This window comes from Mycteria americana, chromosome 5 (genome assembly GCF_035582795.1).
Source record: "Mycteria americana isolate JAX WOST 10 ecotype Jacksonville Zoo and Gardens chromosome 5, USCA_MyAme_1.0, whole genome shotgun sequence".
In the NCBI taxonomy this organism is placed as follows: Eukaryota; Metazoa; Chordata; class Aves; order Ciconiiformes; family Ciconiidae; genus Mycteria; species Mycteria americana.
Window position 1 is genome coordinate 48,220,997 of NC_134369.1, and position 24,117 is coordinate 48,245,113.

The window sequence follows — 24,117 nt, forward strand, 5'->3', positions numbered from 1 at the left end:
ACCCATTTTATTTTCAGGTGCAACTAGAACGTTTCCACAACATTTAATTTCCCAGTTTGGTGGTTTGTGCTCATATACATACACACTGAATTGATACACACTGATCCGAACTGTATTCATTGATATTTTTTTTTTCCCACTAGATAAAATTACAGATGCTTCCCATCGGTCCCCACTGTCTGATCTCTTCATGTCTATCACCTTCCCTAATCATTTGTTTCCATCCATTAGAACAAACCCATCTGATTTTATGATTTTATGTGGAAGAGGCATAGGTAATTGTGGTTTTTAAGAATTCTGTGACAGCAACCTCTATCTACTCCATGAAATGTAGCATAGATACATTCAAATAAAATGTTTCTAGCCGAGCAGAGCTAAAACAAGGCTGTACGTTGCTGCATTCAAAAACTAAAGCTGTGAAAAAAGATAAACAGAAACAGATTAATCTGTTGCTGTTTCGCATTTACCTATGTGTGTGAAAATCACCTAGTTTTGCTCCCATGTTGATTATGCCTGTGTTAAGGACCAATACAAAGAAACTATATTGGAAGATATCTTGGATATTGATGCATTCCTCTCATTTAATGCCAGAGAAATAATTCCTCTTGTCCTCTGTTGCATGTGGGGATAGTGACGCTCCTTTGGACCTGAAGATCAAAGCTAGCATGCTGTCAGATATGTTTACTCTTGTAGGTGAGTATAACAAAAAGCTCCTTCAATCTTTCCCTCATTTAAAACCAATAAAAGGTAGGTTTATGGGCTGCATATTATTACATGAGTATAATAGAGGAGAACTCTAGTTAAGGAGAGCAACTGTATTTAGCACTGGGAAGTTATATGTGGACATTTCAGCTTCAGAATCTGGCTGTTTGTGATGCTTAGGTGGTATTAAAAGTCCCTAGTTTGGTATTTGAAGACACTACTCTTTTTAGCAGGTGACTTCTGTTTAGCCCTCATAATCAGTATTCATGCATTTTTTAGATTGAATGTGTGGGTTCTGGTTAGGCTATGTTAAAAGTGGAGTCATGTTTGTGAAAGCTGCATGACTTTCTAGTGCACAACACCTTTTAGGCATCCCTAGTACATCTTGGTTCAGTTACTTGATGCAACTTACCTCTAATACTAAAAGAGGCAGAATTGTCATCAGGTAGCCTGTTCAGCTATTTAAGAAATTGAGCCTATCTCTATAGTGCTATTCAGTAACCCATGTTACTGATTTAAGTACTTGGTTTTGAAGCAAGTTCCAGTTTTATTCAAAGAATGTGATGCAATGTACAGTTTGGGATTAAACAAAGCAAGATATAAAAAAGAAAAGCATCCTTTTTGGTCCTTGGACAGGAAGGTCATGTATAGACTGAGATCATTAACAGGAATGTTAGGTTTATATTTCAGGGTTTGCCTATCTTAAAGTTCTCATATGGCTCCTGATGCCCATAGGCTTCGTGTGCCAGGATCCAGGCCAGCGGTCAAGCCGGGCCATTTATCATTCATCTGAATCTGTCAGGAGAAATCCATACCAGAAGCTGCAGGTAAGTGACTTCAACAAGCCAGAGCTGAGGAGGATAGCAGAAAAGTCATTCTCATTGAATTTAGCTCACAGGTGAGAGAGCCAGTGAGTGAGTGAGGTTATCTGGATTTCTAGCATAACTACAGAAGAGACTCAGGGGATGCACCTGAGCTATGGGCTGTTCAGCCACCTTCTTTTTGTTGTGGGCAACAAGCTTCCAGAACCCTAGAGCTTGATGAATGTCTCCAAGACCTCCTTCTAGGCAGAAATAACTTTTTCATGTAAAATTTAAGGCTTCTTTCCCATTCACTCCTGGAATCTCTCACTTCCTTTCCCGTGGATCCTTGGACTGACGCCTCATGTGGCTTGCTGTGACTGTCCATTACCTCTTCTGCTGAGATAGTGCTTTCTTAGCACTGTAATGCTGAAGGGCAGTTTTTCTCTATGTCTTTTTGGCTATGAGATGGATTCCATAAATATCTGTGGAAGTGAAGCACTCAGAAAAGGCAGGGAGATCCCCTATGCCATTTGGACTTTCAAATGCATTTCTTCTCAGGCAAATAGGCAAACTGTGTATACTGCCACTCTCTGCAGCTGATGCATATGCTCCTGTGAGGGATATGCACATGGCTGTGTAGCTGAAGTTCAGATGGGAAATGAAAAGTCATTTTTGTTCAGTGACAGAGTACCAATACACTGTCCATTTTCGTATAGCAAAAACTCCCAGAAATTGCAACATTTTGCTTCTTGTAAAACTTGGAGTCTTGAGTCACTGGGAGAGAGGTGAATAGCTGGTAAGGTGAGATTTGAGTATCTACAGGATGTGTGGCTGAGTCCAAAGCTTCTAAGGCCAATTTAATAGATAGGGGTTCATACAGATCCCTCTGACCATGAAGGTGCTCTTTGTGGCAGACAAAAGGTATGTCAGATAAATTAGGAACCATTCCAGAAAAAAGTAACCTTCTCTCTTAGGGTAATGCGATCAGATGCTGGTGATTTGACATCTTTTATCTGAAAAAAAATTATTCAAGACAGTGTCAGAAAATTGAGCTGTTGGGAAGCATTGAATTTTAAGGAGGCTTTAAGTTTATAGATTTATTTTGCTTACAAAACCACAAATAGGTGTAAGGCCTGGCCAGTTGAAATGTGCAAAGATTCATATGACAGAGCAGTGGTTATGAGATGGGATTAATTTATCTTCTGGGCCAGCTGTCCCCCTTACCTATGTTTACCAGGAACAGGCTTCTAATCCAGTGATAAAGTTTTATAGCATGTATTTCTTAAGTACCTACATGGAAATCCCATGGCTAAATAGGTGTAGAGATAGATCTTTCCATGGTTCAAGAATGTTTTGGCCTGCTCTTTGCTGAATGCATTTTATCTCAGATTTTTGGATCTTCGATACTTCTGTGCCTACTCTCAGTTTCAAAGGGTACTTCGAACCTCTTTTGTTTTTCTTAACTCCTTCATGATGTCTTAAGTTTTGATTGTTCACGTAGGCCATTTTTAATAATTGTAAAAGTTGCTTCTTGGGAAAGAAATGCTGATACCAGTGTTCTTGGTCATGAGATAGTTATGGCAACTTCAGTTTTCTGAGTTTCACCAGGCTGGACTGCAAGTTCCTTGTGCAATTGCTTTGGTTTGACTCTCTGAGCATTTCTTCCTCTAGGGAAATGAACAATTTAGTTGCTTCCTTTGAAAGGAAAAATCAGCTTATTGTTGATTTGGGTTGGAGCTCTTTCAATTAATCATAAGCAATAAAGGGACCTGGACCTGTTTTGTATAGACCAACTGTAGAGAAGAACTTGGCAGTAGTACAGCTAGAAATGATAGATAGGTCTCTTGAGAATCCTTTCTTACACCATTTGCTCCTCTTGGGCATTGGAGAGGAGGAAGGCAGCCTGAATACCACCGAAGGCAAGAAAAATCTAAGCTCCTATGATAATAGTTTTCTTTTGAACCTACCCCTGTCATTAAACTGGTCTTGCTTGTAGGCCTGATGCCAGATAAGTAATACAGGGTACTTTTTGACATTCTGCTGATGTTTCTACACCTGTTTTGGAATGTTAAATAGCATCTTGTTTCTCCACAAGAACTGGAATATTGTGAGATATTTAAATTAAATGGCTTCTGGAATTTCAGGATTTTTACTATTTTTTTACCCCCTCTCTTCTGTGAACAATTCTACTCGACAGCATCTGTTTCTCCTTAATACATAGCTATTACATATTTTCCTCTGGGTAAGTCTTATCTTACAAAAATACAAATTTTGGTCATGAGAGTTGAGTTCATTCATCCATTCCACAGAGCTCTTTTCTGTGTGCTTTTGAAAATTATGTGTATGTCCAGATCCATTCTGCACAGCTGCGCACATCTGAGGTTAGGATTAGTGCTGCATTTGGAATGGGGACAGAATACATTTGTGGAGGATACAAGGAAGATCTGAACTGAGATGATAGAAGCTGTTAGCTATATCTCTGGACTTCACTTATACCCATTTGCTTTAGGGTACTCACCACTCCTCTTCAACTCGGGCAGGGATGATAGTGTCTTGGAAAACACAAGGTTTTTATTCTCTTTGTGTGTCTTGCAGCGTCCTGTGTCTGCGCAGTCGCAAACAGCAAACACCAGATTGGTAAGTACCCTTCAGCTCCCTTCACTAATATAAGGGACACAATTTCAAATGTTACCTTGCACAATACTTTTGGTGCAATTGGTCCCAAAATATATTTTGCAGCTAAGTAGCCTGGTGGGGGGGAAGACAACAAGAAAAGAGGAGATGGATAGGTACTGGCATACGTTTCCATGTGACAAGGGCAAGGGTTAGAAAAACATTTACATCAGTTCTAGCAGCTTGAAAAAAGAGTAGGTGAGATGTGCTCAGTCAAGGTCAGCTGGGTCAAATCCGTCAAAGTTTTTAAGCCTACAAGTATTTCTGAACTGCGTTTTAAAGAAATTGAATATAGATGTTTAAAGATAAAGTTGTCACTCTGGTCATCAAATGATGAAGACAGTGGCAGCACAGTGTTCTGGATTTGGTAGGCTACTGAAAAGGAAGGTGCAAAAACAAAGGAAGAGGTGGTGAAAGCAGTAGCAAATAGTGTCACACCAAAAGGGAGGAGGAGGAGGAGGAATTTTTGTCTTGTGTACTGCAGGGGATGGAATATTTCCCCAGGGCTCTGTGCTGGGGCCAGTTCTGTTTAATATCTTTATCAATGATCTGGACAAAGGGATTGAGTGCACCCTCAGTAAGTTTGCAGATGACACCAAGTTGTGTGGGAGTGTTGATCTGCTTGAGGGTAGGAAGGCTCTGCAGAGGGACCTGGACAGGCTGGATCGATGGGCTGGGGTGAATTGTATGAGGTTTAACAAGGCCAAGTGCAAGGTCCTGCACTTGGGCCACAGCAACCCCATGCAACGCTACAGGCTTGGGGAAGAGTGGCTGGAAAGCTGCCAGGCAGAAAAGGACCTGGGGGTGTTGGTTGACAGCCGCCTGAATATGAGCCAGCAGTGTGCCCAGGTGGCCAAGAAAGCCAATGGCATCCTGGCTTGTATCAAAAATAGCATGGCCAGCAGGACTAGGGAAGTGATCGTGCCCCTGTCCTTGGCACTGGTGAGGCCGCACCTTGAATACTGTGTTCAGTTTTGGGCCCCCCACTACAAGAGAGACATTGAGGTGCTGGAGCGTGTCCAGAGAAGGGCAACGAAGCTGGTGAAGGGTCTGGAGCAGAAGTCTTATGAGGAGCGGCTGAGGGAACTGGGGTTGTTTAGCCTGGAGAAAAGGAGGCTGAGGGGAGACCTTATGGCTCTCTACAACTACCTGAAAGGAGGTTGTAGCGAGGTGGGGGTTGGTCTCTTCTCCCAGGTAACAAGTGATTGGATGAGAGGAAATGGCCTCAAGTTGCGCCAGGGGAGGTTTAGACTGGTTATTTAGGAAATTTTACTTCACTGAAAGGGTTGTCAAGCATTGGAATAGGCTGCCCAGGGAAGTGGTTGAGTTGCCATCCCTGGAGGTATTTAAAGGACGTTTGGATGAGGTGCTTATGGACATGGTTTAGTGGTGGTCTTGGTAGTGTTAGGTTTACGATTGGACTTGATGATCTTAAAGGTCTTTTCCAACCTATACGATTCTGTGATTCTGTGAATAAGTCTGAATGAAAAGGATAGCACAGGTGAATCTCTGTTGACAAAATTCAGGTGGCCCCATAAAAGCGGTAATTATTTTCTGTGAGACAGTCATCTGAAGGAAACTGCAAAAATTTGAGAGTGAACTGGGTCAAAATAGATACAGAGATAAGGATTTCTTAAAGATAATGGAAAAATGTAGAACTATTGTTAGCATAAGTCAGACTGATCTACCTTTCTAAATGTCATATTTGGCACCCTCCTTGCAAGCCATATGGACAAATCAATGTTAGTGTACAATTCTAAGCACCTGGCTGTGTGGGGACACAGTAGGCATTATTTTGCTGCTGGGCTTCATGCACGAACCTAATAGCGATGATTCTAATTTTTTTTTGAGGTTTCCCAGCGGCAAGGAAGGTAGGACAGATGGAATAATCTTGAGAACCTAATTCATTCTATGCGCTGCCATTTATGCCATTTTGTGTAAGTTTAGCTGAGGCTAAGAGAAAAGAGTCTTATTGAAAAATGAGGTTTCATAGAGAATAGGAAGGATCTTTGTGCCAACTGCTGTCAGTGCTTAGTATAATTAGAATCATGATGTGGGAACCAGAGTTTCTTGCAGAATTTGGAGATAAAACAAAGTGGTTGGATTTATCTATACTTTTAAAGATAAGCTGGGCCAAAGGGGAAACAAGATCTTTGTGAAGTTGGAGACATTTCTGTGCTACAGCCAGAGAGAATTCTGCAGTGAAACACTGAAAAAAGTGTTTGTGCAGGAAGTTCAGTAAAGTTAGAGTTTTGCTCTAGCATTTTGACAGTAGTGTAGTTTGTTCTCAGGTAGGAGCCAGAGCTTCAATAGTCGTAGGAGCCTGAGCTGCCAATACATAGGCATACATTTTCTGTTTGTAATCAGTGAAATAATCTCCATTGTATTGAGACAATGGAGATGATTTCATTGAAGTATTTCCTTAGTAAGGGAAATCATCTGATAGGATGAAAAATTTCCTGTAATATTCTCTTTGAGCAGCAGTTCGCACATGATGATTGTTATGGTAGTGTCAGGAAATGGTTTTTAAGAGGAAGTTACCTAGCAGGAGATTTTAGAGGAAGTTATTAAGCAAAGTTGTTGAGCTGTGCTTTTGAAATGGGGGAAAGCTTAGGAAGAAAGACTAAAAGCTTTTCAACTTAATGCCATCTACAGCATCAAGCAAACCTGTTTGACTACTGACATTTTTATTTCTTCTGCATAAGCTTGTGTCTGCTATTTTCTCATCCAGATTGTCTCATTTTCTCTTGTTCTATTTAATCAGTTTTCATTAGGCTTAACAAAATGTTTCAGCTGGCACCTGCTATGTCTGTTTTCTCTTTGGATCTTTTTGTGCCAATCACTGCAGTGTAACCCATTCTAGTGCAACACCTGTTGCTTTTGCAATTGCTTCATCTGCAGATTCTGAATAGCCACTTGCAATTTCTAATGGAACAGAGAGAATGGAATTAAATTCCAATAGTCCTTACAAATAAAGATACAGCCTGATCTTGCCATGAGTTTTATTTGTGTCTGAGCTGTATGGGATATTCCCCTGGGCTTATCCAGTTTAAGATTTGTCACGTTTTTCTCTTCTTTCTAGATTAAGAAGGCTCTCTGTGCATTCTTTGGTCAGTATAGTGCTAAAAGAAAATTTGAATTTTGTATAAAGGCATGAGACCTTCTCAGCCAGACTCTTTTAATGCTATTTTTACAGAGGTAGTTTATCTGAACTGGGCCTAAGACCAGCTAAAATGTAGTTGAGAACATGTTCAAAGATTTCAATCTTGCTAAGATTTTAAGATTTTATAATCCTGCTAATTTGAAGATACTTTGAATTCCTGTCCTTTGTTAGAATTGATCAGAACTGCCCATCAGGTTAAGAATGAGCTTGGAGAGACTGTCTGCAAATTATTTATTTTTAAAATTTGCACATATATGCAAATTTGCATGATGTTTCTACATACATATACAAGATCTGCCCGTTAAGTGTGAGAAGTAGCAAGTTGAGATCCAGCAGTATAGTAACAAAAGAATAACAGGTGGTGAACTGAATTCTTCACTTTTTTCCTGCAGCTTTATCTCAGCAGTGAATTACAGTTCTGTTCTTCTAGTGTAGCAACACAACTAGAACAGAGAATCATGGTTCTGGTACCACTGAGGTGTGAATCAAAGTGTATTTGGGGCCTGTGAGTGTGAATGCTGGCTCTAGTGCCCCATGGGTGAGGATTTTTCCATATGAAATCCTGGCTTTGGTGCTTTTGGGTATGTCTCATGTTTTTCTGGAAAGGGCCAGAAGTGTAAATACTGGCACTGATGCCTGAATTGTGAGTCCTGCTGTGCTAAAAACTAGGAATGTGAATACTCACACTTAGTGCCTGCTGGGGTGTGGACTCTTCAACAGCTGGAGTGTGGAATTGTGAATTCTGGCTGTAGTACTCTGGAGTGTAGATTCTGCTGGGAATGGGGTCCTGGAATTTGAGTGTAAGTTGTTTGTTTTTTTTTTTAAAGTAAGTAGAGAGAGGAAAAGGGAAAAGTCTGGATTCACACTGTCTCTACAGCGTACCCGTCCTCTGTCTGCCAGTGATGCTGAAATTAAAAACCCGATGCCCTCAGGCAGGGAAAAAGCAACAGGAAGGCAAGGCAGCTCTGTGCTAGGTCTCTCCATGGAGGAGGTAAGTAGGCTATTAAATATCTTTTATTTACCTTGGCTTTCATGCAATATGTGGAGTTATTTGCTCAGCAAAGAGCAAGTGCATATATATGAAAAACATGACAGAAGAAGTATAATTTTTGAAACAGAACTGCTGAGTTTTACTGCTGGTACTGCCCTTGCCCTCAGTCATGCCAGGTATACATATGTGCTCCAAGCAGTGACAGACTCCTTCAGAATTTAAATGCAAGATAAAATTGCCTAAGGATATCATATGTACCCAGCTCACTCCCAGGACTGCAGTAATAGTCTTGTCCTCTGAAATGCACAGATTTTTCTAGGATTCATTTTTCATTGTCTCTATTTTGCTGGCTTTTTTTATTTCCCCTCCCTTTTTATTCCAAGATAAAAGTTCTTCGTCGAGTGAGAGAGGAGAATGAACGGAGAGGCGGCTTCATCCGGATATTCCCTACCCCATTAACATGGGACCTTTATGGGTAAGAATAAGAATCCAAAAGGATGGCTCAGTGTTGCACTGATGCTCTGTGTTGAGAGATATTCTGTTAGGTATATGTATATCAACCAGCTTAGCAATCAGAAAGACACATACTGAGGATTTTGGTAGAGTTTATTTTAGTGTTGATGATGCTTTTTTTTGATCCCTTGTTTTTAACTGCTGCTGCTTTGCCTAACTGCACCTCATGGAAGGCTATCAAGCATTGTTTCTGATGTTGCTTTTCTGTCAGAATAAAAATGTCTTCACTTCAAATAATCCATTCCTGCTATCTGCTTTTACATCCTAGAGCTGTACATACTGTGCACTCTGCCATTAGGCCATAAAGACAATATAGGACTCCTCCTGTGAGTGATACCGTGTTATGCTTGTCTAATTTTTTTTCCAGTCTGTAATGTTTCTCTGTGTCTCTTACCTCACTGGGAACTTCAGCTGAGAAGTGATAGCTCTCCCCCTTTTCTCTTTTCTGTTATGGTACAGCATATTGTCTCAATCCACTTCTGGGATGTTTTTTATAGCTCATTTATTTCTGTATTATGCTGCCTTTCATTGTGTTGAGCTCTATCTTGATAAATCTTGTGTTTTGTTTTTCTAGATCCTTCTTGGAGCACAAAACATCAATGAACTACATGCTGGCTACACGTCTGTTTCAGGATAGGTAGAAAGCTTTTCTATTTGGGAGGGAGGCAAAGGGCACAAACAGTGTGAAAAGGATTGATTCCTCACTTATCCAATGTTACAAACACCGGCCTGTGATTTACAGGGGTGGTAACAGTTGCATGTCTCTTCTCTAGTGTGCCAGTGACTGTGGAGGTTTCTCACATTTTTACGAGTTGCACTTCTGAATCCAAGGGCAAAAAGGACAATACACAAAAGGAATGGGAGTCATTGGAGTAAAAAGATATGACTATAGACATGAAAAACCTTCACGCACCTAGGTTTCTCTATGAAGGGATTATAGGTGGTCCTTGCTTACCTTTTGTTTCAAATTTAAAGTTGCATTACAGCTTGTCTTCATATAAAGTAAGCACTGAAATTTACTCCAAAGGTTTAGTATCCCTATCTCTTGACCTGTGCAAGCATGATTTGATGCCTCTTTCTCTGGGTTGTGCTTGGGTGGTAATGACAGTTCATGCTGCTAGCTGAACTTCCACTGAGAGTTGTATACAATATCTTTCACTCTGTTTAACACTCTTCCTTCTCAATGTTTTTTCTTATCCAAGTTTGAGATCCACAATAAAGTAACTACAGAGTAAGGATAAGGTGGCTGACTGAGGAGACAATATTTAGAGAAGCTCTTCCTGCATCAGCACTGTACAATTTTCTTTTTTTTTTTTTTTTTTTTTTTCTGTGTACTTTCAGGGATGTGTCTAGATGGTAGCTCCAAATGACACCTTGTCCAATTTAAGCCAGACAGATGAAAGCATCAATTGTAGAACAGCTGCTCAGATTTTCTCTTTTGTAGCCTTTTTTTTTTCTCCTTTAAGATAGAACTCAGAAGGAATTCTGTAAATTTGGCCTTTTCATTGTACATATGAAAGACTTCGGAGGCTTTTTAATCCAGTTGATGACCCAGAATGGAAGGTAATTTTTGCCATTTTTCCCTTTGTAGGGGCAAGATGAAAAGAGACCTCATCACTGGGAGATCCCGGTAAATGGCTTCTTAATTAAATAATTTGTACTTTGTAGGATTTATTCTAAGTTTAGATTTCCATAGCTTCATCTTCCAAGTCCTGGGTCAACACCTTTTCTACCTGAAATCCATCAAACTAATTTTAGAAAAGTAAATACAGTGAGCGAAGAGTATCCTAGCATGTGGAGAGCTTAAGTTTCGTTGGACTGGACCTTAACATTGCTACTCTTAGGCTTCCTACTTTGGCATTCCTACCATATTGATAAGCCCCACCATTGAACTCTCTCAAAAGATCCTGTAATGCATGAGGGTTTTGGACTTCATATACCCATATATTCTCTTTGCTAGATCTAAAAGATAAATGGAGCAACAGGAATTTTCTGTGGATGGTTCCCACTTATACCATAAAGAGCACTCTGCTGGATCTTTGTGCACTGGCAGAAAGTTGTTTGTCTCCCTTAAGGAATCTGGCAGGGCTCCTTCTCCCTTGGTTTAGGCAGAACTTGTAGAAAGGTTGTCATCTTTCACTTAGATTATGTTAAAATTCTTATCTCTGACCATACAGTGAAGAACAAGATGTCTACATAAAAGGTTCAGAAGATTGGACTCAGGTCCATGTGCTCTCTTCCCACTCCCCTCCATTGTTTTGTCATCTTGCAATTCAATTTGCCCTATTAATTGTGCCTTGAGCTGCTGCATGATGGGCAGATGCTGCTTAGTCATGAAAGTATGACACCAGAGAGATGGTGTTCTGTAAAGTACTTGCAAGACTCCCTTCAAACATTTGCAGGCTTTAAATAGAGCAAAGTTAGACTGATCATAAATATATCTTCCCTGTGTCAGGAAAACTGTTTCTTGAAGAAATTTAATCTGCTGAGTCTCTTGTATCATCAGGGAGAGAAGTATAAAGGGAGATTGAAGATGTCTCTATTATGCTTCCCAGATCAGGTCTTAATGGAAGGCTGGAGATGAGGCTGGAAGCTGTAGACTCTCATGCTCTCTTTTATGAGAGAAAGCTTGTTTCACTGGAGTTACGGAAGCGACGGCGATGTCATGGCAAGGCTAGAGCAGCACGGACAAAATCATCAGGTATGCATGGCTGGAGTCTTAAGTGAGCAGCTAGTCAAAAACAAGCAAGCAAGGACTTTTTCATTTGAAACGTGTGAATGGGGTTGTTCTGGCCTTTGTAGTCAGTAAAGGGATTCAGAGGTTGAAGTTAATAGTTTTCATTTCAAGTGTTAATAGTTTTCGCTTCATTCCTCTTCTGAGCTTCCTGCCTTTTTAGTACCTAGAATTTCATTCCCACCATTCCACATCCCCATGTATACGACTGAAGGTAATCAATATTTTCCTGAAGATGAGCTTGTGGTTGCATTTTGGGTACAAGAATTCAACAGTATGTGTGCATCTGTAGTCCTCCAGCTTTTCAGAGAAAGGTGAAAACTTGGGACCTCCAGGCTGGTTCTCCTACACATCAGTGATTCTAAGCTGTTGGAAAGAGAGAAATCCTTCTTATCCAAGCTGATGTGGGAAAAACTTAAAAGGATACAGAGGTGAATGATCCTCACAAGTGGCTGTTCTTGAAGCCATTTGCTAAACTCTTTCTAGTAGCTATGTGATACTGACTACAATGGGAGAGATTGTATGTTATAAAATGATTTTTGGTGCTATGTTAAGGTATGTGATCTTTATTGGCACATGTGGAAGTTTAGATTTTGTAGCTTTGGTTTTTCTGACACACACAAATACAAAAAATGAGTATATACATCAAGTATGAGTGTACATATATGTCAGTATATATGTAAGAATCAGGATAAAATACAGGAAAATGCCTTTGATTTTTTTTTTTCATTTGAAAAGTTAAGACAAGAATCTTGGTCTGTCTTCTCTGATAGTGGGAAAATGGGCTTCTCAACTGTTTGATACACAAGCAGAAAGACAGAAAGAATAATAAAGGGCAGCATAGGTGATTTCTCCTCTACTACAGGGACATCAGAACCAACAAAGCTGTCCCTCAAGTCAGACACAGAAGGTGAGGAGGAAGAGGAGGTGGATGCAGATGAAGCCGAAGAGCTAGATAGAACTGTTGGCTCTCTTTCGGACACCCAGGTGAAAAGCAAGCCAAAGCTCTGTGACTTGGTGAAAACTACTTGTAAGGAGAGGTTGCCAAAAAAACTTGACAAGAAAACTGGAAATGGAGGAGAGCCGTTTCTTCAAAAAGCAGACTCAGAATCTCAGTTTAACTTGCTGCAGATTCTTCAAAAGCATGGAAACCTGAGGTGAGAGATTTCTGCATATTGCCTTGAGTTTTGACTAGCAGCTAATATTGGTTAAAATATGGAGGATGTACCCTTAGTGCCACATTAGGAATGACTGTGAAGAGATAAGAGGACCCTAGAGAAAGGGGCCTGGATTTTTGTCTAACTGTGGGCTGCCTTAATAACTAGTTGGCACAGAAGGGAGATAGTTGTGAAGACTGACAGTTTACCTAAATGCCTGACTTGTTACATTGGTAGCCATAGTTTCCATTGCTATTCTTTAATCTGGTGATGTAAGCTGTTCTTTGGTCAACTCAGGCTTCTAAAATGCCTCTCTGTCTTAATGCAGGATGCCTGCTATTGAATTCTAAAATTTGTCTTTTCATTCTTTGCATTTCCAAAGAAGTGGGTATAAACACATGTTAAACTATCCAAGAAAGGTTGGGTAGGAATACCTCAGTGCTGCCTCTCCATAAAATTAGTTTTCTCATTTTTGTGCTTTTATTTTTGGTGATAAAATGTTTACCTCTAATTATAATCTCTGTTCAAGGTCATCCCCCCGGAGAGCAAGATAGGAGGTCATTTGAGAGTGACAAGTTACTTTAACATCTCATTGCCTGCTCTTGAGTATGACGGTGTGGAGCGGAGTATGTTCTGATGTATGGCTCTGTTGCTTGGAAAAAAGAGAGGTGCTGAAGGAGATTGTATAGAATAACACCAACAAGGGTCCTACTAGATGTTTAGAAGCATGATCCTCCCCTTAAATGTGGGTAGTAACACTGTCTATTTGCAGATGGACAGGAAGGGCAAAAAGAAAGAGTGATCATATATATCTGTGTAGGAGGATTTTACATCTTCTAGATGAGAAGCAGCATTATGTTTTCTGTGAAAAGCAGCATTATGTTTTCTGTGAAAAATGTCCAAAGGTAGAGATAATAATTGTTGCTTGTTGTTGCTTTCTTAGTTTAGTTTCTTAGAGGATTTATGAATTATCAAATGGATTTAGGGATTGTTCTAATGTCTTCTTGTGGCAAGGACATTTGCTGTCGTGACAGGGAAGATTCTGAAACCTGTTTTGAGGACCAACAGCAATGCTGTCATCTACCTATATATAGAACTGACTCCTGCCAAGAACAAGCTCTGTCTGGTGTTTCTGGCAGAATCTTGCTCAGCACCCAGTACTGTTGGGATTCCCCGCAGAAGTGTGTAAGGCTTGTGGTGACCTCATGTTCCAGGATTGTGCTGGGCTTGGCCCCATCTGATCTCTCGTTGATGAGAGCTGTGCTTGTGGGGTCAACAGGCAGAGGAGCTGAAGTAATGACATTTTTCATCAAGAAGAAACCAAGCCTATTCCAGTCAGTTTTTGTAAGTGGTAAGACTTCTCTTTCTCCTTTAGTCGGCCTGATGAGGCAATTTCTCTGCCTTCTACACATTCCGTGTTACTGGTGAAGAGTTGACAGTCAAATGAAACATGTTGCCCCAACTGTGCCATTCCCAGGGAAGTAAAAAGAAAGAGAGTTACTTGTTCCTGCATTTAAGGCCTCAGGTTTCAATATTCCACACACTGGAGGAGAGGCAGTGTTATACAAGGACCTTCTTCAGTTTCCCACAGAAGTATCAGGTGCAGGCAAAGAATTGTATTACTGTGCTGATGTTGATAACGGGGGTCCTTAATTCCTACCAGCACAAATCTTGAACTCCTGGTCACAAGGTGTTTGAGTTGCACCTGGAGCAAACCTGGCAGCCCTAGAGAGCCCTCAGGGGAGAGCCTTTTCCGATATATGGTGGCCTGATGTATAGAGTATTAGTTCTTAGTGAGGGTTCAGAGTGTTCTCCTGATGTTCCACACGTGTGGGAAGAGAAGGTAGGTGTGGTGACTAGTAGCATACAGAGCTCAGAGGCATTACAAGGCCTGCTGTGCATTCTGGAGTTCACTTGAAGACAGGAATTGTAACCAGGTATTTTTATCATGTTTTAGTTACTGCAGTACTGGTACAGATATCCACAGAGGATGTTAGTTCGAGACTCTTGTGAAATCATTTGCTTAGCCCCTTTTTGGGCCTGGCATGGTCTTCCAGAAGCACCAAAAGCTAATGATTAAGCAGATGCATAGATACTTTTAATGCATTTTATTTTAACTTCAATTCTTGTCTAAATTGATGCATTGATCTCTATAAGTGCTACTATGTTGTATGATTTCTATGTAACACTGTAACAAAGTGTTAATGAAATTTACAGACATGTAAAACAGGAAGACTAAATTTCTGGACTGAGTTTTTAGTGAAATTTCAGGGACTCATGTACATGGAGTCATGAGGACCATGTAAGTATCTGAGAATATTCCTGAGAAGCAGAGAAGAAGTAGAGAAAAAATGGTGAGGTTCCTCAGGAATCAGTCTGAGTCTGATTTTAATAATCAATTCAAGAATGACCCAAAATGTAGAAATGTGCTAATGAAATTTGCTGATGGAAAACATTTGGGAGTTATTACCATGAGAGAAAAGTAGCGGAATAAATATGGGAAGAACTGGATGACTTGAGGATAGGAATATTATAACTAGGATGAAATTCAGTAGCACAAAGTGCAAGGGCATGCTTTTTAGAACTAATAATTTACAGCAGAAATTCTATCAGCTGGGTGTTCATCAACTGGAAATCAATTGTATGGAAAAGTATTTTGCATGCTGCTTGATCACAGGAGGTTTGCGAAGCTCTAGCTCATGCATGCATGAAAACGCCAAATGTGGTCTAGGGTTTATAGCTTGAGATAATTCTAAGACTTCATGTGGAATATTGTATACAGTTGCTATCACCCATGTTCATGGAAGATCAATTGTGACTGGAACAGGTAGATATGAGCTGCTAGTCTCATCATGTCACCAGTGTGGATGCTTTGTTAGAAGACACTGAAAGATGTGGATAGTTCACACCAATAAAATGAAAACTATGAAAGGATGTAATTACTGTTAATAAATACATTCATGGTAGGAGACCCATCAGGGATGAAATTATTTAAGATAAAGGACAATGTTGGAGAAAGAAAAAGCAAATATAACCTGCTCATGAATGAAGCGAGGCTGGGTAGTAAAAGAAGGTTCCTAGTTATTAGAACAGTAAGTTCTGGAATAATATTCCAGAAAAGTAATGGGTTGAAAACTCTAGTTTGTCTTAAGATGAAACTTGATAATTTTATAGAAAAGATTAGGACATTGCCTGTGACAGAAGGGGAATCTGTCACTGACACTAAAGCCCATCTTCTTCTACGTCCTTATGAAAAGGAAAGGAGAAATCATGCTTGGCAATTCAAGGGACAGCTTGTAGCAACGATGCGGAAAACTGAGGAAGAGTGGAGACTGGGAGAGCAGAATGTTGGAGAAGAGGGTTTAGGCCAAGATGACAATGAACAGAATTAGGCAAAGCTTTCAGCAATTTCTCTCACAACAGATGCATATGCTAAAGTGACTACCATTGTGAGGGAATGAGAAGCAATGTGTCCCTCCCAGTCCTACCCCTGTCCTCTCCTCAGTTCATGCTCACAGCTTCCTGACACGTTCAGCCAGCTGCACAGCAGATTTTGCTGATGTTCTTTCATTCTTCAGTGGTGCCTTGCTCAATGAAATTTGGCTTGTGTCCTTGGGCCAGCAGGGGAAGAGCTCACTTTCACAGATTTAATTCTTTCATTTCCAATGGGAATTGCAGGGCCTTTGTTATAACTCTGGCACCAGTACCAAGCCCTTTATTTATTTTATGGTCTGTTGTTGTGGTGTTCAAAATGCTTGTGAAGACAGAGGCCCAAGAGAGCCTTGAATTTGGTTTAAAAATACACAGTTTTGCTGATGTTCATGTTATTGGCTTTTGGAGGAGAGTAGCTAAGGCTGTGAAAAGGCAAGGAGAGCATTCCATTTTTAGAGATGATTTTAGAGTGTGTTGTCTTTTGTATCTCCTGCAATACCTCCCCCATCTTGGTGAACTGAAGGTCTCCTTGAAAATACTGGTCGGGTGAAGGGGTCCTCCTTCCCTTGAGCTTCAACATTTGTGCACCTAGGAGGTCCTTGCTGACCGTACTTTGGTCCATAAGCTGTGCCTGACTGCTATAACTGTTCCCATTACTACTCTGAAGATAGCTGACTGATTCTCTTGGTCCACAGCAAAGTGCAAGCTCGCAAGGCTTTCTCTGCCTATCTACAGCATGTTCAGTTGCGACTGATGAAGAAGGCTGGTGACCAGATCCAGAATCCTGCCTGGGCTGCCAAAGAGGATGAGCAAATGGTAAGAAGCTTTGTGTTGGCCAGACTGAGAAGCCAAGCTGAAATCTGCCTTGAGAGTTTTGAGGTCAGTTCCCATGCTTGGAACTGAAGTCCAACTGACATTATAGTTGTCTATCTTTGTCCAGCTGCCAGTGCTGTATTTTTAATATACAGACAAGGTAGGACTGCTGGCTGACATTTGAGCAGCAATAGGCAGCTCTTAATGACTGGTGTGGTTGACATTCAAGCTGCTCAGATCTTTCACTGGTTCTCCTTCACTGATCTCTGAGCCTACCTGCTTTTGAATTCTTCTCTCTAAGATCCTTTAAGATTACTTGGCAGTATCTGGTTTCTGCTGCGTTAAACAAAGCATACATCTACTCAAATAGAACATGTACCCAGTTAAACATTTTCTCCTATGTACTGTTTTACTCTTTGCAGGCATCTGTGCTTAGGAATCTTCCTTGCATTCTAGATAGAGGAAAAACAAGTAAAAGCCACAGAGGGGAGAAAGTTACTTTCTAGCACAGGTGTTGGGTTTTTTTTTTTAAAAACCATGTGATGAATTTTTCTAGGAAGTATTTTAAAGCCCTATATTTGATGTATATACATTTTAAAGAGTGCAGCAAGCCCAAATCCCCTCACAAACCTTCCTAAAAGAGCTTTGTACAGTAGGCTCTTGAGCTTTCTGCAAATCCAAATGTATTCTTGCTGAATGAATGCATGTTTCAGGGAAACAGCCAGTGCAGTTCAGAGATAAAATTGTGTGTCAAGAATAATCAGTCGAGTCAGTGGAAAATGTTACCCCCGCTCTTTCCAAGTGGAAATTAAAACTGGCTTTTTGAGAGTCACTTTGTCTGCTGTACTGTGAAAAATAATGTTTAAAATAACAGATCAAACCAGCCTGGAGTAATGGCAGTGAGAGGCGAGCTGTGAAATCCAATAGTTTGGCTGTGAGGCTGCTCATTTATGCATTAGCAGAGCTCCTAACCAAAAGCAAATCCAGAGGGGAGACAGAAAGGGTTCAAAACACCCACAGGATGCATCTCGTCTTAGGATCTGCCTTGCTATATGTTTCCCCCACCAGAGGTCAAACAGACTTGGTGGGGGGTTGGAATTACATGGGTGTAGATGTAGTCATCTGTTGCTGTGGAGGGGTTGTGGCAGTAGTATACATATATGAAAAGTGATGAAATGCGGCTACATCACTGTAGTGGAGATATCTGACCAAGATCCCCTTCTCTGTGGTAGCGCTGAGAGGGTTTCATGTCAGTACGCTTCATCACAGGCCTTCTTTAACACATTGCAGGTTGTTTTTTGGAAATGTTCTCCTAAGGTATTGGACTTTACAGGTTATTCTGTGTTGTTGCTGCTGCTCTTTGCTGCTTGTTTTTTTGTTTTCTTCATCTGCGATGCTTTTCAGACAAACACTCCTCAAGTGTTCCCAAGTCTGACCCACCTCAGGCAAGGCACACCATAGTTGTTCTCCCCCCACCTTGGATTTGTAGGGCTATATTAAAAATGCACACTGCAGAATGCTTTTGCCTGCCAGTTGTCAGCTCGTTTTCTCAGGACAGTGTGTTTAGTTCTTGCCAGTCATTAGTTGCTGTAGTACCTCTGTTCTCTTCTCCCCACACCTTGCAGCTGGTCTGTTGTTAACTCCATCCCTCTTGCAGGAGCTTGTGGTACGGTTTCTGAAGCGAGCTGCCAGCAATCTTCAGCAGTCCTTGAGGATGCTGCTCCCCAGCCGTCGTTTAGGACTAAATGATCGTCGTCGTATCCTGGCTCACCAGCTGGGCGAGTTCATAATCTGTTATAACAAGGTGACTAATTCTTTTTTGATTCTTCTTTTGGTAGCTCTTTTTGGTTTCTGTTCTCTTCTAAAGTATCTCCTGCTGGCTGCTGTCATAGTCAAGACAGCAGGCTGTTTTAAAGGCTCTGTTCTGTAGTTTACATGGTCTGTTTGCAGTTGCGCATCCAGTAATGGTAGTTTGTCTGTTCAAATTGTCAGGTAGACAACAGTATTACTACATTATATATGCAGTCCCATAATCATGTGCATAGAAGTAAAAAGAAGTGTTGAAATGAAGTGGAATTTAACTGGCAGTTTGCTTTTTCTTTGGCTTGTCTTCAATTCTAGTGCTTTGTAATGCCTCTTTCCATTTCTTCCTATTTTTATGATGCTTCTTTAGAGATAATTTTTTTATACAGAACAGTATGAAATATGTATTTTACCATGTTTGGTATACTGAGGGACTGCTACCTATCTGTGGCATGGGACTCTGGAGGCTCAGTGATATGGAGAAGTAGGTCCTAATTTAAATAATTTTCACCTTTTTAGGTGTAGAAGATGCTGTTCTTAGCACAGTGGTTTCATGCTAATCCTTGTTTTGCCAGAACAGCTTCCCCCTTTCTTTTGCCCCCTTAGCATTTCTTTAGTGTTAGAACAAGGGTAGTTTAAATTTTGCTTTCAGAGGCTGCTGTGCACACAGGCCTCCAAGCTCCTACTCATTAGCAGAGGATGTTCACTTACATTACCTTGTCAGAACTGACGTCTGGTAACTTGATCTGTCAAAGCAAGGTTGGTGTTGAACCAAATCTATTCCAGGGAGTGCCTTGTATGCCTAATGCTCACTGAATTACTGTGTTAGGAGTAACCACAAAACACTCGGGTGGCTCTGTGGTGAGTGAAGAACACAGCTGCTTTGGATATAATTTCCATTCAAATTGTGTTCAAACATCAGGATTTTCTGCTAACTCTTGAGTAAATTCACAAAATAAAGCTGTGTAACTGGTAATAAATCAGTGCATAAACATATTTTCTCAGTTAAAACAAGTGAGAACTGATCACTTGAGGTTTTAGAACGTACGTGTTTAAGCCATTGAGAGACTCTTAGGCTATGAGGTTTTTTGATGTCTGATTCCAACATATAGACTTTTTTCTCTGACTTGTAACTTCAGATTTAGTAGGGGACTCCTACTAATCATTATGTATCTTCTGTAATGACACAGAAGAAGAAATACTACCTCCAGCAAACTAAGTAAAACAGATCACATATTGTCCAGACTTTTACTTAAGTAGCGAAGGGTAGAGATATGTCTCAGAGTGGCTTTTTCTTCCCCCTCTTGAATTATCTTTCAAAAGATGTATCTGACCCTTCTGTCTTGGGAATGTTCAGAGTACCAGTAGGAAGCAATGAAGTGGAGGTCAAGTCTGGTCAGATAAAGCTTGTATGCTGGTATTGATATTTCAGACAGGCCTGTAGGTTTTTTTTTAATTAGCAAAAATGTTTGTATCAATACAACCTCTAGTGTCAACAAGTTCTACTGGTGTAAAATAGAAAGATCATTTATATCTGAGAGCTTGCTCCCATTCTCACACACAAAGGCTTACCATCTTTTATTCCAGTATAGTTTAGTGTGTAAATGCATATTTGCCTCAGGCTGTACTGTTTTACTTTCTTTGCTTTTGCTAAAGCAGTATATTTTTGGTATGTAGATAAGCCCTCAGCAATTTGCTGCGTGACAAGAGAAATTAACTCAAGAGGACAACTCCTAGTTTACAGTAGAAAATGTGGATCCCCTCAGCAGACCTCCTTGATTGAGTTTCTTTAATATAATTTTATAGTTTTGTCCTCCTTTCTTCCTGAATATCTCTTTTTGGGACACATGCTCAAATAAAAGATATTTTGAGGAACTCTGTATTTGTGACAGAAACAGCAGAAGTAGAAAGGAGACCTAATATGTGTAAAGAATGATTTTATTTTTTCTTCCCTCCATACTTCCTTACGTCCCAGCAAAGAGTATATTTGAAGGACCAGCACGTATTTGTGAAGACTTGACCTCTTCTCAGCAAATCAATTCTAATAAGTTATGTCAGGTGGAGGAACGAGGAGTTTAGTGTATGCTTAGCATGCTGTCTCTGGGGCTCTCTGTATTTATCCATTCTGTTGCACATAGTGAAATACTTAGAATTTGGCTCTTTGGAGTTGATGTTCTTTTTTCTTAGATCCCATGGAATTGTTTTTTGTCTTCTCTGAGCTGTAGCTATGCCATGGAACATAAAGTAACTACATAGAGACACTTACTGATACTACTTATTAACAGGAAACGGAGCAGATGGTTCAGAAGCGATCAAAAAAGAAACAGGAAGAGGAGGAGGAGGGAGTGAATCCTGAAGGTTTTCAGAACTTTATTGCCAGAGCAAGGTAGGAATGGATTTTATTCCCTTTGATAAAGGATCTCCCAGCCCTGAAGGTGATGGGATTGTTCTAAAGATGATCTGATTGATCTAAAGGCCTCTAGATACCTATAGTGCCCATAGCACCTGCTCCTGCTCTTGCTGGGGGACAGAGAACTTGTCTTTTCTCTTATCTCCCTTCCAGCAACCAAACACTTGTAGCATCAGTATCTGGTGCATAGAGAAGCACATGCAATAGATATTTTGACCATTAAGCAGATTCCAAAAGGACAGCAGTGGCTGGCCTGGTCTGTGTAAATTTCAAGCTGATGCTGGTGAGCTAATGGTCTCCTTTCCTGTGATGCTGGAGCAAATGCGGTAGTACTTTGGAAGGAGAATGAAACTAGAGCTGCTGCTCAGATGGCCTTGAGCTGCTGTGGTTGAACAGTTGTTGTGGCTCTGGCTCTCAAGTTTCTGCTCTCAGAAACAAATCTTATGCTTGCTGCCTCTCTTCAGGAACTCTCCAGATCTGGACTTTCTGAGATGAGGAAGCAAGGGAGTCAGACTCTGTCTTCACCCTAACCTCTTATTTGGCTTGCTAAGGCAGTTGAGTGCAAGCAGTTACTTTTTCAATGAAAAAGCAGCATTTTCTAACTGTGCATGCTCTGAACTTTATCTGCCTTAAACTTACAGGAGTCTGGTAGGAAATGTATTTTGAAAATAGGTAAATACTCCTTATGGCCTGTAGCATTGTATGGGAAACAATGCTATTATAGCTATCTGACTATGGAGAGGTCTGAAATTATTCAGTGAACTGGAATTATGCCCTCAAAGTCTCTGATTCTTGAGCACAAAAACTGATTCCTTTTGACTGCTTTATTTGACCCATATATGACATGCCTATATGGGCAAGGACCCCTATCATTATCTGGACAGGTGGAGTTCACCTGCCTTTTTAATGCCCTTCTGTCTTCTCTGGGAAGGTTGACAGTCACTGCTTCTTTTTATGATCAGTTACGAAACTGTTCTTTCTTTTCCTCTGTTCGGATAGCACTCTTAGTGACTGATTAGAAGTGGGTGATAGCTGAGGCTTCTTAACTAAGTTCAGGAGGCTTCACAGTCCTTTTTGCTGCATTCTCATGAATTTTACATTTTGCTAATATAATTGATGGACTCATTACTGCAAAAGCTTTACAGGCTCCAAGAAAAACCTTGCTGCTTTTCAGATACAGATCTATAACAGAATGATACTCAAGATGTCGGACTACCATATACCATAGCATCTACTCTGGTCACTAGAAATGCAGATTACGTGGGCCCACGGCATGCTTTTGGTTCTCTGACATCTCTGGCTACTAAAATGACTGTTGCCTCCTAGGGCAAGTCATTTTGCTTTTTGCCAGAAATGCTAAGAAATGGCTGTTTGGTGCAGAAGTGCACACACTTCTGTTTCCATATTATTGGCTACCATGCCATCATGGCCTGATGCACAGTCTAGGCTGGGGCTGGAGATTTTTGCTGAATCATCTGCCTGAGTGATAAAGAACAGCAAAAGCCAGTTTGCCAATGATCAGCTCATTTCTAGTGATGATCTTTCTGCTTCTTGCGAAGGATCAGGTATGTTTGAAAACTCCGATATCTGACACTACTTTGTGCTGTGCTTGAAGCTTAAATCAGTGAGCTAGTCATTTGGAGCCAAGCAAAGGGGATAGATTTCCACTTTGAGTGTTTGTTCTGCAGTACAGTGAACGCAGTGCTGGAGAAAATGGGTAGTAATTGTTGCCACTTAATAATTGAGATTGTCTCATTGACTCTTTAATATCACACAATGCCACATGGATGGTATTGTGTTTAGTTATATACATGCTACAACCATTGCTTCTAAGCATCCTCAGTGCAATGTAAAAGTATATACTTATGCTGGTAAATTCACTTAAAAGCTTAAAGCACCTTTCCAACAACAACTTCTCATTCTTGCATTTCCTCTTCACCTCTATTCTCATTGGTTTTGGAGAAAAGGTGAACTTTGCAGCATGCCCTGAAGGTCCAAACTCCAGTGGGATCAGCTTTAGACATTGATTTTACCAAAGCTCAGGCTAGCCAAGACTAGGACAAGTGTGATATGCAGAGGACATTTTTAAGGATTATAACTGCTGCTATGCAAATTTATATTCCTGTGTTATGTCTTCTTGTAGTGTTACTGGCACTATACTTCTTGCTTCTGGTGTTTGCTCTGCCATATACCCACTTGCTAACGCTGAGGCAACACTATAAAGCAGAAGGAAAGCATGTTAAGTATAAAAACAATTAGAATTACAGCTTGCACAAGCTCTAAAATGAACGGCCAAGTAACTGATACTGGTTTGGGACCAATAGACGCTTAGGACATTGGGGCAGTTAAACTCTCTTCTTGTAAAGAAAACGAGAAATGTATGCATTTCATGAAGTTTTATGAGATTCGCAAAAATATTGACTGTTCTGTTTGTTTGTCCTGCAGCTTTGGCTAATTAACAAGCTCTTCCCTCCTCTTTCCTCTTCTCCCCACACTGTTGAATTGAAACTATTAACAGTGACTATAAAACAGAGGCTGAGCTGAGTTCTCTCACGGACATGATAGCTGCTTGTTCTAGAGACCACCTGGGGAAGATTCACAAATTTAGCTGTGAACTGAATCTTTCCTGTTGAGCTTATCTCCCCAAAAATGTGTTTGGAGTTTTCACTTGCTCTTTATTTATCCTGGGAAGGCTCCTGAATGCCTTGAATTTTCTACTGCATAAGAAAATGTCATTTCAGTAGAAATCTCAGGTTTAACCAAGGCATGTTCATTTTCTTCTGCTCTTACCCTGCATCACTCAGAAAATCATTAGCTTGTCTGGCCTCACCTTTTTTCCCACTCCCCTCTTCAGTCTCCTTATTGTTTCTTGTCTTGGATTGTTACGTGAAGGCAGAAAAGCTTAGAATCCTCACTTACATCC

The 24,117-nt window shown here is 40.6% G+C and overlaps 1 protein-coding gene across 3 annotated transcripts in view; it reads left to right on the top strand.

Moving 5' to 3' along the window:
* Positions 1 to 24,117, top strand: part of TTLL5 (tubulin tyrosine ligase like 5) — a 145,060-nt gene that overhangs the window by 42,132 nt on the left and 78,811 nt on the right. For all 3 annotated transcript variants that reach the window (XR_012775944.1, XM_075503279.1, XM_075503280.1), the window contains exons 14-25: positions 632 to 693; positions 1,438 to 1,529; positions 4,101 to 4,142; positions 8,219 to 8,332; positions 8,716 to 8,807; positions 9,420 to 9,482; positions 10,437 to 10,475; positions 11,401 to 11,546; positions 12,445 to 12,736; positions 16,864 to 16,984; positions 18,639 to 18,785; positions 21,070 to 21,170. Coding sequence is in view for 2 of the 3 variants with exons in the window: in XM_075503279.1 (XP_075359394.1) it covers positions 632 to 693; positions 1,438 to 1,529; positions 4,101 to 4,142; positions 8,219 to 8,332; positions 8,716 to 8,807; positions 9,420 to 9,482; positions 10,437 to 10,475; positions 11,401 to 11,546; positions 12,445 to 12,736; positions 16,864 to 16,984; positions 18,639 to 18,785; positions 21,070 to 21,170 (1,311 nt within the window). In the remaining variant the exon portion in view is untranslated. The remainder of the gene's footprint in view (positions 1 to 631; positions 694 to 1,437; positions 1,530 to 4,100; positions 4,143 to 8,218; positions 8,333 to 8,715; positions 8,808 to 9,419; positions 9,483 to 10,436; positions 10,476 to 11,400; positions 11,547 to 12,444; positions 12,737 to 16,863; positions 16,985 to 18,638; positions 18,786 to 21,069; positions 21,171 to 24,117) is intronic.